This window comes from Dendrobates tinctorius, unplaced genomic scaffold (genome assembly GCF_039654945.1).
Source record: "Dendrobates tinctorius isolate UK_male_01 unplaced genomic scaffold, ASM3965494v1 ptg000066l, whole genome shotgun sequence".
Taxonomy (NCBI): Eukaryota; Metazoa; Chordata; class Amphibia; order Anura; family Dendrobatidae; genus Dendrobates; species Dendrobates tinctorius.
In genome coordinates, this window is record NW_027361734.1 from 2,937,165 (window position 1) to 2,951,750 (window position 14,586).

General features: G+C 42.2%; 1 protein-coding gene across 3 annotated transcripts in view; it reads right to left on the reverse strand.

Moving 5' to 3' along the window:
- Positions 1–14,586, reverse strand: part of EXOC4 (exocyst complex component 4) — a 685,438-nt gene that overhangs the window by 504,166 nt on the left and 166,686 nt on the right. For 2 of the 3 annotated variants that reach the window (XR_012233307.1, XM_073580982.1), the window contains exons 8-9: positions 9,912–10,057; positions 6,633–6,721 (exon numbers count right to left, since the gene is read on the reverse strand). Coding sequence is in view for 2 of the 3 variants with exons in the window: in XM_073580982.1 (XP_073437083.1) it covers positions 6,633–6,721; positions 9,912–10,057 (235 nt within the window). In the remaining variant the exon portion in view is untranslated. Of the gene's footprint in view, positions 1–1,839; positions 2,132–6,632; positions 6,722–9,911; positions 10,058–14,586 lie in introns of those variants that run through there. The other variant, XM_073580983.1, reaches the window with a different exon arrangement.

The following is a 14,586-nucleotide window of genomic DNA, read 5'->3' on the forward strand; positions in this document are numbered from 1 at the left end:
TGCCATGTAGTCATCCATAGTCGTGAGATCTATAACCCTGCCCCAACACACATTGGTAGCTTTCTGCCTATGCAAGGTGTACACAGAAAGCTGTCAGCAATGGAGTGGGTGGGGTTATATAGAGCTCAGCATTCAGAGAACTGGTAGATACACACCAGAAAAAAAAATCCTCTCATTTTAAACTGCAAAACTGCAGCAAACAGCTCAGTAAGGCCAGTTTCACATTTGCATATGGAGGAGCTGTGGAGGGCTGTGGACTTCCTCTGTGAATCTCCACCCACGGCCGCAACTCCTCCGGTCAGCTCCGCCTCTGTCGGCATGTGGCCTGCGTACCCTATCTTTAGCATTAGGTTCACAGGCCGTGCCAATGTATACGGATGCCTCCGCATGCGTCGTTTTGACGGTGCGGCGACCTGCCCCGAACGCAACGTGTTGCATTTTGGTGCAGTCGCCGCACCGTCAAAACGACGCATACGGAGGCATCCGCATACATCGGCATGATCTGTGTACCTAATGCTAAAGACAGGGTACGCAGGCCACATGCAGACAGAGGCAGAGCTGACCGGAGGAGGTGCGGCCATCTGCAGCTCCTCCATACAGAGAAAAGAAAAGTTTCCAGATCACCGCTTCTACATCTTGGTAATGCCTGGAGCATGGACCCGCTGTGTCAGGGCGTGGGAAATCCAAATGAAGAAGAATGCCCAGCTGATGTTTAATCCTCTCTATGGAATGTGTTTGTAGTGAATAAAAAACTGTTTTTCACTACGCTGTTGAGCTGGACATTCTTCTTCATTTAGTTCCTTCATACGCAAATGTGAAACCGGCCTAAATGATAGAGCTGGAATCAGGGTCTCTGCCTCTACTCAGACGAGGCAACAAAAACCAGGTGACATATTCCCTTTAAACAAACAAAAAAAAAAAAAATCACATTTCCTCCCTTCATCTTTTTAAATCTACTTGGTCACATTTTAGAGTTAAAATTGAGAAACTTATGTGAACAATCTTCAGTCTCAAGAGATTAGCCATGTCCCCTACCTCATTTTTACTCTCCTGTGTCTTACTGTAGGAAAATTGATCAGTCGTACAGTAGGACAAAAGATCACCAAGATCCACCATGAACATTTTTTTCTATTACCATCACTTTCCAAAATACAGAACTTTTTTACTTTTCTGTCCACATATTATATGCTTATACAAATTTGTTGTACACAATTTGATAAATTTTATTAACTCTTTCTGAGAAGCAATAGGAGAAAAAAAAAACACATTATAATCAATCTTTATTCCTTGGATCAGTACAATTATGTATTATTACTACTAGTGAAAAAAAATACACTTTTTTAGACAGTTTTTGTGTCACCATATGTCTGGAGGACAAATGGAGATTTAATAGTTAAAATCAATCAGTATTGTTACAAAAAGTATAGGTATAGCTGTGGCCTTACATGAGAAAATCCTCCTACTCCCTCCCCCCAAGGGAATTGAAATCCCAGCCATTCAACAGTAGCTGCACAAAGTTAACAAGATACATGAGTACATCAATGACAGACACAGCATGGCATCTCTTGCTTGAGCTTCAAGGAAAAAAAAAACCTCAATTTAACTATATCTCTGCGCTATTCTCCCCACGGCAGTGCTTAAGAATTCATTTTAAAACATATCCCAATTAGTCAAAAGGATTGAAAAAAGACCCCATTAAAAGCGCTATCTACTGTATATATACTGTATTTGTGTATATCATGTATAAAAGCACTCTTCAACACTCCTGTGATAGTGAAATATATATTATTATTTATTGTTATAGCGCCATTTATTCCATGGCGCTTTACATGTAAGGAGGGGTATACATAAAAACAAGTACAATAATCTTAAACAATACAAGTCATAACTGGTACAGGAGGAGAGAGGACCCTGCCCGCGAAGGCTCACAATCTTCAAGGGATGGGTGATAATACAGTAGGAGAGGGTAGAGCTGGTCGTCCAGCGGTTTGGTCGATCGGTGGTTACTGCAGGTTGTAGGCTTGTCGGAAGAGGTGGGTCTTCAGGCTCTTTTTGAAGGTTTCGATGGTAGGTGAGAGTCTGATATGTTGTGGTAGAGAGTTCCAGAGTAGGGGTGATGCGCGGGAGAAATCTTGTATGCGATTGTGGGAAGAGGAGATAAGAGGGGAGTAGAGAAGGAGATCTTGTGAGGATCGGAGGTTGCGTGCAGGAAAGTACCGGGAGACGAGGTCACAGATGTATGGAGGAGACAGGTTGTGGATGGCTTTGTATGTCATGGTTAGGGTTTTGTAATGGAGTCTCTGGGCAATTGGGAGCCAGTGAAGGGATTGACAGAGGGGAGAAGCTGGGGAATAGCGGGGGGGACAGGTGGATTAGTCGGGCAGCAGAGTTTAGAATAGATTGGAGGGGTGCGAGAGTGTTTGAGGGGAGGCCACAGAGCATGAGGTTGCAGTAGTCAAGGCGAGAGATGATGAGGGCATGGACTAGGGTTTTTGCAGATTCTTGGGTGAGGAATGAACGGATTCATGAAATATTTTTGAGTTGAAGTCGGCAGGAAGTGCAAAGGGCTTGGATATGTGGTTTGAAGGAGAGATCAGCGTCAAGGATTACTCCGAGGCAGCGAGTATACACAACATGTGGTAATTTTTAATAAATTTGCAAATTTCTACATTTCTGTTTTTTTTCCCAGTAAAGATGGGGTGCAGAGCGCACATTAATGAGAAAGAAAATGAACTTTTTTGAATTTACCAAACGGCTACAATGAAATAAAGAGTGAAAAATTTAAAGGGGTCTTAATACTTTCCGTACCCACTGTATGTTAGTAACAAATCTTGTTACTAATATCCTTAAAAATATAGGTATTTTTGAAACTGAGAAAAGAAATAGAACAAAATTAAGTTTCTTTCTGAGTTTTACAATGGGAAAAAAATACTGATGTTTTATATAAATCTTAAAGAAGATGAGAGGGGAATGAAAACTAAAGTACTGAAACCAACAGTATTCTATTCATTGGATGACTGGCATTATCCATGCCGTGCTTTCGAATGTAGTGTGAACACAGCCTTTAACAAGGTATAATCATGAATGTTCTGAATGGATAAATGTTATTTAGAAAGGATTTATGAAAAAGAATAAACCGAGTGCATGTAACATATGGACTATCCATTCAATCCAGCTCAAATGATCCCACATGAAATGTCATGTATCTGACGGAAATAACATTCTGGATGCATGGCCCTGCCAACATGAACATGTGGCCAAAACAAATCAGAACCCTAGCATAGCCATTTCTTGCTTGATTCCATTACAGCAAATGCTGTTTTATTACATAAGATTTTGATTAGAAATATGGAAACATAAGGACGTCAGAGAAGCATTTCTAAAGGATAAAGCTACAGCATCAGGCAAGCAACATTTGCCCATGGATCCATAAGGATAATTTAATTATTGGCAAAGCGCTCAAAAGGTTTATTTAAAATAAAAAAGAGGAAAATAACAAAATTAAATATTTGTTAACTCAGCTAATGTGACTTTTTAAAGGGTTGACAATGACTTTTAGAATTGTTACTTCCAACAGTTGGCACTAGCGTTCAGCTCCTCTTCCTCTCTGAAGCGATGAATTGCATATTTAAAATTCAGAAAAACATCATAAGAAAATAGTCTCACCAAAACCTTGTCAAATGACCAATGCACTAGCAGGACGCAGCAGGCCCCCACCGATAAAGGCTGGAGCAGCACAGGTGCCCTCCACTGATGAGAACAACCACCCACTCATAAAGGGGCCTGGCTGCATCCTGAACCCCTTTTTTCCATATTTACAATTCACAGAGGAGCACTACATGGCCTAAAGGTCTCATAACTCTGACAAGGTACTTTCCACAAGGAGACACTTTAACCCTCACACTTCGTCAGAAGACTCTCACCCTTCAAAACCAGTACTTCACTGTACTACACTGATGAGGTGCAAACACGCTGAAACATGTGTCTGAAAACTGGCCATTTCTCCAAAGTGTCTACTACTAAATACTATATTAAAAATACTAATACTAAAAATGTTAGTGGTATACTAATACTAAAAATGTTAGAGGGATTTCAAAATGATGTTTCACCTGTCATCACTTGGTGTTGCAATTTCAATGTTGAGGAATGTGTGTATATATATATATATATATATATATATATATATATACACTCACTGGCCACTTTATTAGGTACACCATGCTAGTAACGGGTTGGACCCCCTTTTGCCTTCAGAACTGCCTCAATTCTTCGTGGCAGAGATTCAACAAGGTGCTGGAAGCATTCCTCAGAGATTTTGGACCATATTGACATGATGGCATCACACAGTTGGCGCAGATTTGTCGGCTGCACATCCCTGATGCGAATCTCCCGTTCCACCACATCCCAAAGATGCTCTATTGGATTGAGATCTGGTGACTGAGGAGGCCATTTGAGTACAGTAAACTCATTGTCATGTTCAAGAAACCAATCTGAGATGATTCGAGCTTTATGACATGGCGCATTATCCTGCTGAAAGTAGCCATCAGATGTTGGGTACATTGTGGTCATAAAGGGATGGACATGGTCAGCAACAATACTCAGGTAGGCTGTGGCGTTGCAACGATGCTCAATTGGTACCAAGGGGCCCAAAGAGTGCCAAGAAAAAATTCCCCACACCATGATACCACCACCACCAGCCTGAACCGTTGATACAAGGCAGGATGGATCCATGCTTTCATGTTGTTTACGTCAAATTCTGACCCTACCATCCGAATGTCGCAGCAGAAATCGAGACTCATCAGACCAGGCAACGTTTTTCCAATCTTCTACTGTCCAATTTCGATGAGCTTGTGCAAATTGTAGCCTCAGTTTCCTGTTCTTAGCTGAGAGGAGTGGTACCCAGTGTGGTCTTCTGCTGCTGTAGCCCATCTGCCTCAAAGTTTGACGCACTGTGCGTTCAGAGATGCTCTTCTGCCTACCTTGGTTGTAACGGGTGGCAATTTGAGTCACTGTTGCCTTTCTATCAGCTCGAACCAGTCTGCCCATTCTCCTCTGACCTCTGGCATCAACAAGGCATTTCCGGCCACAGAACTGCCGCTCACTGGATTTTTTTTCTTTTTCGGACCATTCTCTGTAAACCCTAGAGATGGTTGTGCGTGAAAATCCCAGTAGATCAGCAGTTTCTGAAATACTCAGACCAGCCCTTCTGGCACCAACAATCATGCCACGTTCAAAGGCACTCAAATCACCTTTCTTCCCCATACTGATGCTCGGTTTGAACTGCAGGAGATTGTCTTGACCATGTCTACATGCCTAAATGCACTGAGTTGCCGCCATGTGATTGGCAGATTAGAAATTAAGTCTTAACACACAGTTGGACAGGTGTACCTAATAAAGTGGCCAGTGAGTGTATATACACACACACACACATACATACACATACATACATACACACGCACATATATACAAACACACATACACATCTATATATTATGCTTTATATATATTTATATTATTTTTTGTGATTTTTCAGGAAATATTGATGTCAGTCAGTGATAGAGGCCACAAGCTAATGCTTCACCTCTACGAAGCCAATATGAAGCCAATTTATTATTTCATTAGGGAATATACTGATATAGAAATTCCCCAAACCACCCAATAATATTTTAATAACAGACCTTCAAAATTTCTCTGGAGAAATGTACTGAATTACAATCAATGGCATAGTAAATTGCCTTTCTTGCACTTTTGGTCTCGACTGTGAATAGGTCAAGTAAAATGGCACATAACGGCGTGAAGGGAGTTTACATTCTATGCACAAGGAATGTTCATGAATATGAAAATGGCACAAAATGATTTACTTAAAAGTCAAGACAAGGATTTTTACAAAAAAGTAAGTGACGTCTTGCATTGTCAGATACGTTATCTATTCTTTATTGTTACTGGCTCCCCACCACCCCAACACCTCCCCCAGACAGAAGTCTTAATGAAATCTAACCAACAAAATCAAGAAACAAATTATTTTCTTACACGTCGAAACTCTCCGCTGTCAAGTGCCTGACCCCGTTTGATAATCTTATTTCCGGAGAATCAAAAAGCTGGAAATCTAAAGCTTCCCAGAGTGTTAATTGCAGCCCTGCTCTGTTGCTAATCAAAAAATTGGATGTTTTGCATGAAAATACTCTACTAATTAATTCTCAGTCATAAAGCTCCTGGTTTTAATAAACCCTCCTTGATTGGATGGTCTTTGTAGAGAGACTGCGGCTAATCCAAGGTGTTGGGGGCGGGAGGAGGGGGAGAGAAAAAAAGAAAAAGGAAAAGAAATAAGTGGCCTTATAAAGCCTGGATAAAGTGACTGCATTAATAGAAAGGCACCATCCTGACTCTGCTGTGTTCTAGAAAAAGAAAGACACTGACCAGCTAGTGTTCTGAAAACAAGGAAGGAAATAAAAGAGTTCGTACTTTACTAAGCAAACTAGTTCTTGATCTACCTGAAAAATATCATGGCTATCAAACAAAAAATTGCAAAGAAATAATCCCAGGCACAATATAACTAAGTATAATCCTGGGGGCTATAATGTGACTTGGGGGCCACATTCATAACAAAGAAGTATCGAAGGTGTAAAGTGTACCTTGAAGCTCCCCGCTTTTGCTGTACAATTCTCTCCTTTGTTCTCGCAGATAAGCGCTCATACTTATTGCGTGTGAGGAGGACTCAAACCTTAGAAAAGAACAATAAAATAAAAACAAATAAGTTGCATAAACACGATTACTATAAACCCACACATTAAGGCTGTGTGCCCACGTTGCGTTTTTTAAGCGTTTCCGCAGCGCTTTTAGACAAGCGTTTCTGCTGCGGAAACGCTTAAGAAAAGCATCTAATGTAATAGAATGGAAAAAGCACATGTTGTGCTAATGGTGCGTTTCTTTCCATTGCGGAAACGCTTAGCGGGAAAAATGCAGCATGTTCATTACATACATACACTGTAATTGCAAAAATGCATAGGAAAACGCATGTCAAAACGCTTGACAATCGCGTCAAAAACACGTGTCAAAAAGCGCATGCGTTTTCCCTGGCAAGGGCATGCGTTTCTGCTCAGGGAAAAAAAAAAGCTTGAAAAACGCTACGTGGTCACATAGCCTTAAGCTAAGGGTGTGGTTCCATGTAGTGTTTTGAGCATAAACTTCAAAAACCTCAAAAACATTGTCTTTTTCATAGGGGAGTACCAGCTCCAAAGGAACACCCTCCCTCCCCCCAAAAAAAAAATAAATAAATAAATATGAACTCACCCTTAAGGCTGTCCTGCACATAGGACAGATTTTTTTTTTTTTTGATTTTTTTTTTTTTTAATTTTAAGTTTCGTGGCAAATTTTACTGTAGATTTTCAACCTCATAAAATGGGTTAAACCAGTAATGGACATCAGCAAAAAGCGTTGACATTTTGTGGATTTAACATTTTTACTGCATTTTAATCTCTACAGAAAATAGAAGAGATTTGTCAAGATCTTTTCAACTTTGTTGGTAAGTCCAGAGCTAATAAGTTCGTTGCTGGAAAATCCCTAGCTAATAAAGTTGTGTGTGTGCGAGGAAGACAGAGCGCTCACATCCTGACTTCACTTTAAAGCAGTTGTTGAGCTAAAGATATTGCTGATGTATGATAGGTAATCAATATCAGATTGGTGGTGGTCCGACACATCGCACCACCATTGATAAGCAACCTTAGGCCGGGGTCATACTTGCGAGAAACTCGCAAGCGTCTCAATACCCGACACTATAATCAAACAGAAGAAAAGATCAAACCTATAATAGGGAGTACCTCAATTGCATATATATATATATCTATCTATCTCACATGTATACTTGATACAAAAATCTTTTCATTTTTATTATTCACCAAAAAGTATTATACAAAAACAGAACAAGACATATACAGTATAAAAACAATTAAAATTGCATCTATGTGCAAAAGGACTCAGACCTGTATGTCACCCCTTAATATAAAGGTCATGGCAAACCACACAAGTCTCCCACAGGCAACGCTACAATGATGGATAAATGTGTAAAAAACCGCACTCATATCATGTTAAATGAAGACCCAGGATAATGGTATATCACAGGGTATAAAGCAAGCCAGCAGCGTCACCATGCTATTTACCCCTGAGGAAGCCACTCTGTGTGGCGATACGCGTGGGACTTCATCCCACACATCGGCTCCCCTGATCTTTGGAGACGCTGCTGGCTTGCTTTATACCCTGTGATATACCATTATCCTGGGTCTTCATTTAACATGATATGAGTGTGGTTTTTTACACACTCATTCGGTTCTATCATCTCTGGGATCATTCTATTTGTCATGTGTCCTTTACATTTAATTTGGTGAACAAATCCCCTTTTTTGAGGACCTATTATTGTCTCTCCGGCTGGGGACTCCTTTTGTTTTTATCTTTTGCTCACAAATGTTGATGGCCCATTTCTTGGTATTGTATGGTTACCACTATTTGCACTAATTATCACTCTGCATACGTATGCATATATAGTGAGCTTTGCAGATATATGCATATCCTTTGGTAGATATACTATACTGAGCCAGTTTCATTTATCCATCATTGTAGCGTTGCCTGTGGGAGCCTTGTGTGGTTTGCCATGACCTTTATATTAAGGGGTGACATACAGGTCTGAGTCCTTTTGCACATAGATGCAATTTTAATTGTTTTTATACTGTATATGTCTTGTTCTGTTTTTGTATAATACTTTTTGGTGAATAATAAAAATGAAAAGATTTTTGTATCAAGCATACATGTGATTGATATATATATATATATATATATATATATATGCAATTGAGGTACTCCCTATTATGGGTTTGATCTTTTCGTCTGTTTGATTATATGTCTTTTTGCATACCCTGGTGAGACCTGTTGCTTTTACATATAAAAGTGTATTTTGTTGGTGGTGCCCTCCATTCACTCTATACAATCAATACCCGGCACTCGGGACCGAAGCGTGTGGCTGCCTGTATTTCTATGCAGCTGAGCGCTCTGGTCCCAAGTGCCGGCGGCAGTGCCAAATATTGAGGGGGCGAGACTTGTGCGAGTTTCTCGCAAGTGTGACCCCGGCCTTAAAGAAACTGTCAGCACAGAATGGCGGTTCTAATAGGCGCTTGGTGCTTCATCCAATCATCTTCCTTTTCTGGCCCTAGAAGCTAGAGCTGTCAATCAAAGAAGGGGTGGAGATTGAGGGAAAACAAGCAGGAGGGTCGGTGTATATTAATGATTTCCCCGCCCTGGAGCACCAAGCGCCTGTACTTGGTTTGAACAGTCATTCTGTACTGACAGAGACCCGTTAATCAGACAACAGAGCCAAACAGCCCAGCTCCATGTATTTAGTGGCCGCTGGCGATAACTGCAGGTCAGATGCTATCCTATTGTAGAAATTGGGTAATCAGTATCATTAGCATGGGCAACCTCATTAACAGAAAAGGTACACGGCACACAATGCATGGAGCATACTTTTCAGTCATAGAAATACTGGTAACACAGTATGCTAATAATAATAATAATAATACTGATGACCATCAGTTCTTAAAGGGAATTTATCGTATAAAAACCCCACTATTAACCCGCAGATATGGGGCTAATCTGAACGTTAATAGCGTCCTGCAGCTACCGCTACCCGCACTGAGAGCCCTGCTGCTGGGAGGAAATTAACTGAATTCCTCCTGGCAAGCTCGGGCTTTCAGTCATAGGGGTGGGCGGCGGCTGTAATCGCACCCCTGGCCCTGACAGAAGGTTCAAGCAGCTCTTTTAATGCAATACAGAAAACTCAAAACTAACAACATTATTTCTTATACCGTGTCTAGAACCCTTTCAGTACGGAAAACAACTAATAAGAAAACTCAAGCATTACGTACTTAAAAAGAGAATTTTTAGGTCTTTGAGGCTTCTTCTTTGCAAAAAAAGCGGCAAATTCTCTTCCAGTGCTTGCATAGCTCAGCTGGGCAGATGGTTCAGAAGACGTCTTGGTATTCTTCATATCCAGATATTCGGTCAGAAGAATCTACAACAAATAATAGTTTATAAAATCCACAGCAAATTGATAATTATTAGGGCTCTGTTCAATGACTTCAGCAATAAGAACCTGCCTATGTACAAATATATAAGTACTTGTGCATGGGAGGACATGAACAGGTTGTGGAGGAAGATCGAGTTGTTAAAAGATCTCTTGTATCCATTTAATTTATCTTAAAAGGAAGGTGCCATCCAAAAAATTTTTTTCAGCGATTGAAAAAATGTGAAGAATTAATATTTACATTTTCTTAAAAAATATTATCATTTGTTTTTAATTTTGTAAAATATGAAAAATAACTTTAAAAAGTTTGGCATTTCCACTTGTTAACACTAGTGGGAGCAGCTACTGAAATCTGGCACAAAAACCTAGTGTACAACTAGCTCACATTACTGCCCTGCAGTAATTATGGGTGGAATCTGCTGACATGGGTGTGATGTCACTCCTCTCCTCCTCTTCTGGGTGCTTGCTAAGGGAAAAGAGAGGATGACATTTAGGAACACAGTGAGCAGCCATTTTGATGGGGCCTGCAAAGTTACTGACTGTGTTTGCATGTAAAGTCTGGATCAGAACAGGCCATCAATCAGCAGAAATGTTTCCTGGATTTCTGTGGAGCAGACAAGCAGACGGTCCATCCATGTGTATAAAACACAGCGCTCTATGTACAATCCCTGGCACCGAACAGGGTGCCCCCCCCCCCATAGACTAGCACACTGCTCTCCTCAAATACTCTGTGCTGCTGTCACCCTGCTCCTTCCACCATATATCAGGCTCCTGTCGCCTCGCTTTCACACATCGCCAGGACAGGATCTGAGGAGAGGAATGGGGTCTTCGGTCACCGAGGATGGCAGGCAGCAAGGATTCTGGGAGCAGGGTGACGGCAGCACAGAGTATTTCAGGACATCAGTGTGCTGGTCTATGAGGGAGGCACAGAGGGAGATATAGGGGGGAGGAGCAGGGTGACAGCAGCACAGAGTATTTCAGGAGAGCAGTGTGCTGGTCTATGGGGGGCACAGAGGGAGATATATGGGGAGGAGCAGGGTGACAGCAGCAAAGAAATCCAGAAAACATTTCTGCTGATTGATGGCCTGTTCTGATCCAGACTTTGCATGCAAAGACCCCATTCCCCTCCTCAGATCCTGTCCTGGTGGTGTGTGAAAGCGAGGCGACAGGCGCAGTCCGGGGTGACGCTGGGAAGCAGGCTGGGGGAAATGTAGCCATACTGTAAAGATAAAAATGAGACCTCTCTCTTCAGCTGCCTCACCAGCCCTCCCCTGACTGCACCTAACTATTACCCCTGACCCGTGTGCAGGTGCTCAGCCAGAACCACCCTAGAATGGGTCCCCTTTTAGCAGATAATACTGCCATAGTGTTCTCACATAATACCGCCATATACTTCACACATAATACCACCATATAGATCATACACAATACCACCATGTAGATCACACATAAAACCAGCAGGGTGACAGCAGCACAGAGTATTTCAGGAGAGCAGTATCACACGGGATAGGATTAGATACACGGCTCAGCAGTCAGTATCACACAGGATAGGATTAGATACACGGCTCAGCAGACTATCACACAGGATAGGATTAGATACACGGCTCAGCAGTCAGTATCACACAGGATAGGACTAGATACACGGCTCAGCACAGTATCACACAGGATAGGATTAGATGTCCAGCAGACACTATCACACAGGAGAGGATTAGATACACGGCTCAGCAGACTGTATCACACAGGATAGGACTAGATACACGGCTCAGCACAGTATCACACAGGATAGGATTAGATACACGGCTCAGCAGTCAGTATCATACAGGAGAGGATTAGATACATGGCTGAGCAGTCAGTATCACACAGGATAGGATTAGATGTCCAGCAGACAGTATCACACAGGATAGGATTAGATACACAGCTCAGCAGTCAGTATCACACAGGATAGGATTAGATGTTCAGCAGACAGTATCACACAGGATAGGATTAGATACACGGCTCAGCAGACAGTATCACACAGGAGAGGATTAGATACACGGCTCAGCAGTCAGTATCACACAGGATAGGATTAGATACACGGCTCCGCAGTCAGTATCACACAGGATAGGATTAGATACACGGCTCAGCAGTCAGTATCACACAGGAGAGGATTAGATACATGGCTGAGCAGTTAGTATCACACAGGATAGGGTTAGCTGTCCAGCGGACAGTATCACACAGGATAGGATTAGATACACAGTTCAGCAGTCAGTATCACACGATAGGATTAGATACACAGCTCATCAGTCAGTATCACACAGGATAGGATTAGATGTCCAGCAGACAGTATCACATAGGATTAGATACACGGCTCAGCAGACATTTTTTTGTGCTGAAAATGCCCCCACGGCTTATACACGAAACATTCAGCGGAGGAGGGGGAGCGGTGGCAGGAGCCGGTGGCTGGGAAGTCATACTCGCCCCTCCCATGCCTCCCTGAACGTCCCCTGCATCCTCCTTTTCTCAGCGCTGACAGCTTCTTCCTGCCTTCAGCGGTCTCATGGTACCGCTCATTAAGCTCATGAATATGGACGCACATGGGCGTGGAAGCATATTCATGAGCTTAATGAGCGGTACCATGTGACCGCTGAAGGCAGGAAGAAGCTGTCAGCGCTGGGACAAGGAGGATGCAGGGGACGTTCAGCGACGGCACAGCAGCGTGAGTATGAAGTAGGACGACGGGGGCTGCACAGAGGAGGTCGGGGGCTGCACATAGGAGGTCGGGGGCTGCACATAGGAGGTCGGGGGCTGCACATAGGAGGTCGGGGGCTGCACAGAGGACGACGTGGGAGGACAGGGAGCTGAGCCATATATAGAAGGGAGAGCCGAGCCACAGGTACTGGGAGGGGGGAGAGCCACACAGAGCTGGACAGGGATGAGGAGACAGTGTGCACCCGGCTTATACTCGAGTCATTAAGCTTACCCAGTTTTCCATGGCAAAATTAGGGGCCTCGGCTTATACTCAGGTCGGCTTATACTCGCATATATACGGTATTTGATCTCCTTCAAACCATTAAGAGTTCTGGCTCCTACAGATCTGTTAGGCGCTCCTAATCAACTCGTTAACTGCATTAAAGTCACCTTTATAAAAGACTCCTGTCCACAGACTCAGTCTGATTCTAAAATCTACACCATGGGCAAGACCAAAGAGCTTTAGAAGGATGTCAAGATCACAGACCTGCACAAAGCTGGAATGGGCTACAAAACCATTAGTAAAACGCTGGGTTCTCGAGAAGGAGACAACTGTTGGTGCAATAGTAAGAAAATGGAAGAAATACAAAATGACTGTCAATCGACATTAATCTGGGGAACCATGCAAAATCTCACCTCGAGGGGAAAGCCTTGATCATGAAGAAGGCGAGAGATCAGCCTAAAACTACACGGGGGGAACTTGTTAATTATCTCAAGGCAGCTGGGACCACAGTCACCAAGAAAATGATAGATAACACATTATACCGTAAAGGTTTAAAATCCTGCAGTGCCCGCAAGATCCCTCTGCTCAAGAAGGCACATGTGCAGGCCCGTCTGAAGTTTGCCAATAAACACCTGAATGATTCTGTGAGTGAATGGGAGAAGGTGCTGTGGTCAGATGAGACAAAAATTGATTTAGAGATCTACAAAGAGGAGTGGACCAAAATTCCTCCTGACATGTGAGTAAACCTCATATTCAACTACAAAAAACGTCTGACTGCTGTGCTTACATATCAAAATGAGGAAATGGCTGCACTCAATTGCATTAAGGCATGTCAATGTGAAATACATGAAGTGTGAATAGCATAATGGCTTTTGAAATTTAGGAAAACACATGAGATGCTTAGCACGAAATTTGGCCAAAAAATGTGAGCCCATTCACCAACATCAAGGTGATCTCATCGAATGGGTCCCTGACCTAACTGCCTAGTGTGAACACACCTCTGGCTAATAACTTGGTAAAGCCTATATTTCACAAGCCATTATGCTATTCACACTTCATGTATTTCACACAGACATGCCTTAATGCAATTGAGTGCAACCATTTCCTCATTTTGATATATAAGCTACTTTTTGGTATGCACTTGTTTAGACTAGTTCTTGATGTGCTGTCAGTTTTCTGTTATTTGCATGACTGCTGTGCTTGCCAATAAGGGTTTTGCCACCAAGTATTAAGTCTTGTTTGCCAGAGGGATCAAATACTTATTTCTCACTGCAAAATGCAAATAAATTTCTATAACTCAACTCTGTATGAAGTGAACTCAGCCCTACAAGAAATGGAATTAGAGGTAGCAACTAAACAAGCTACCTTGATACTGTACAAAAAAAAAAAAAAAAAAACATTAACCGGAAAAGCTTTAAGGGTAATTTAGGTAATGAAATAGCTGCCAGCAGAATTAAATCCATTAGCAATGGCAATTGTACAATTAGAAACACCATTAATGTAGATTTGCTAATGTTTCTTAACTCAATGAAAACAAAAATTAAAACCTTTAACTTGATAGAAGCAC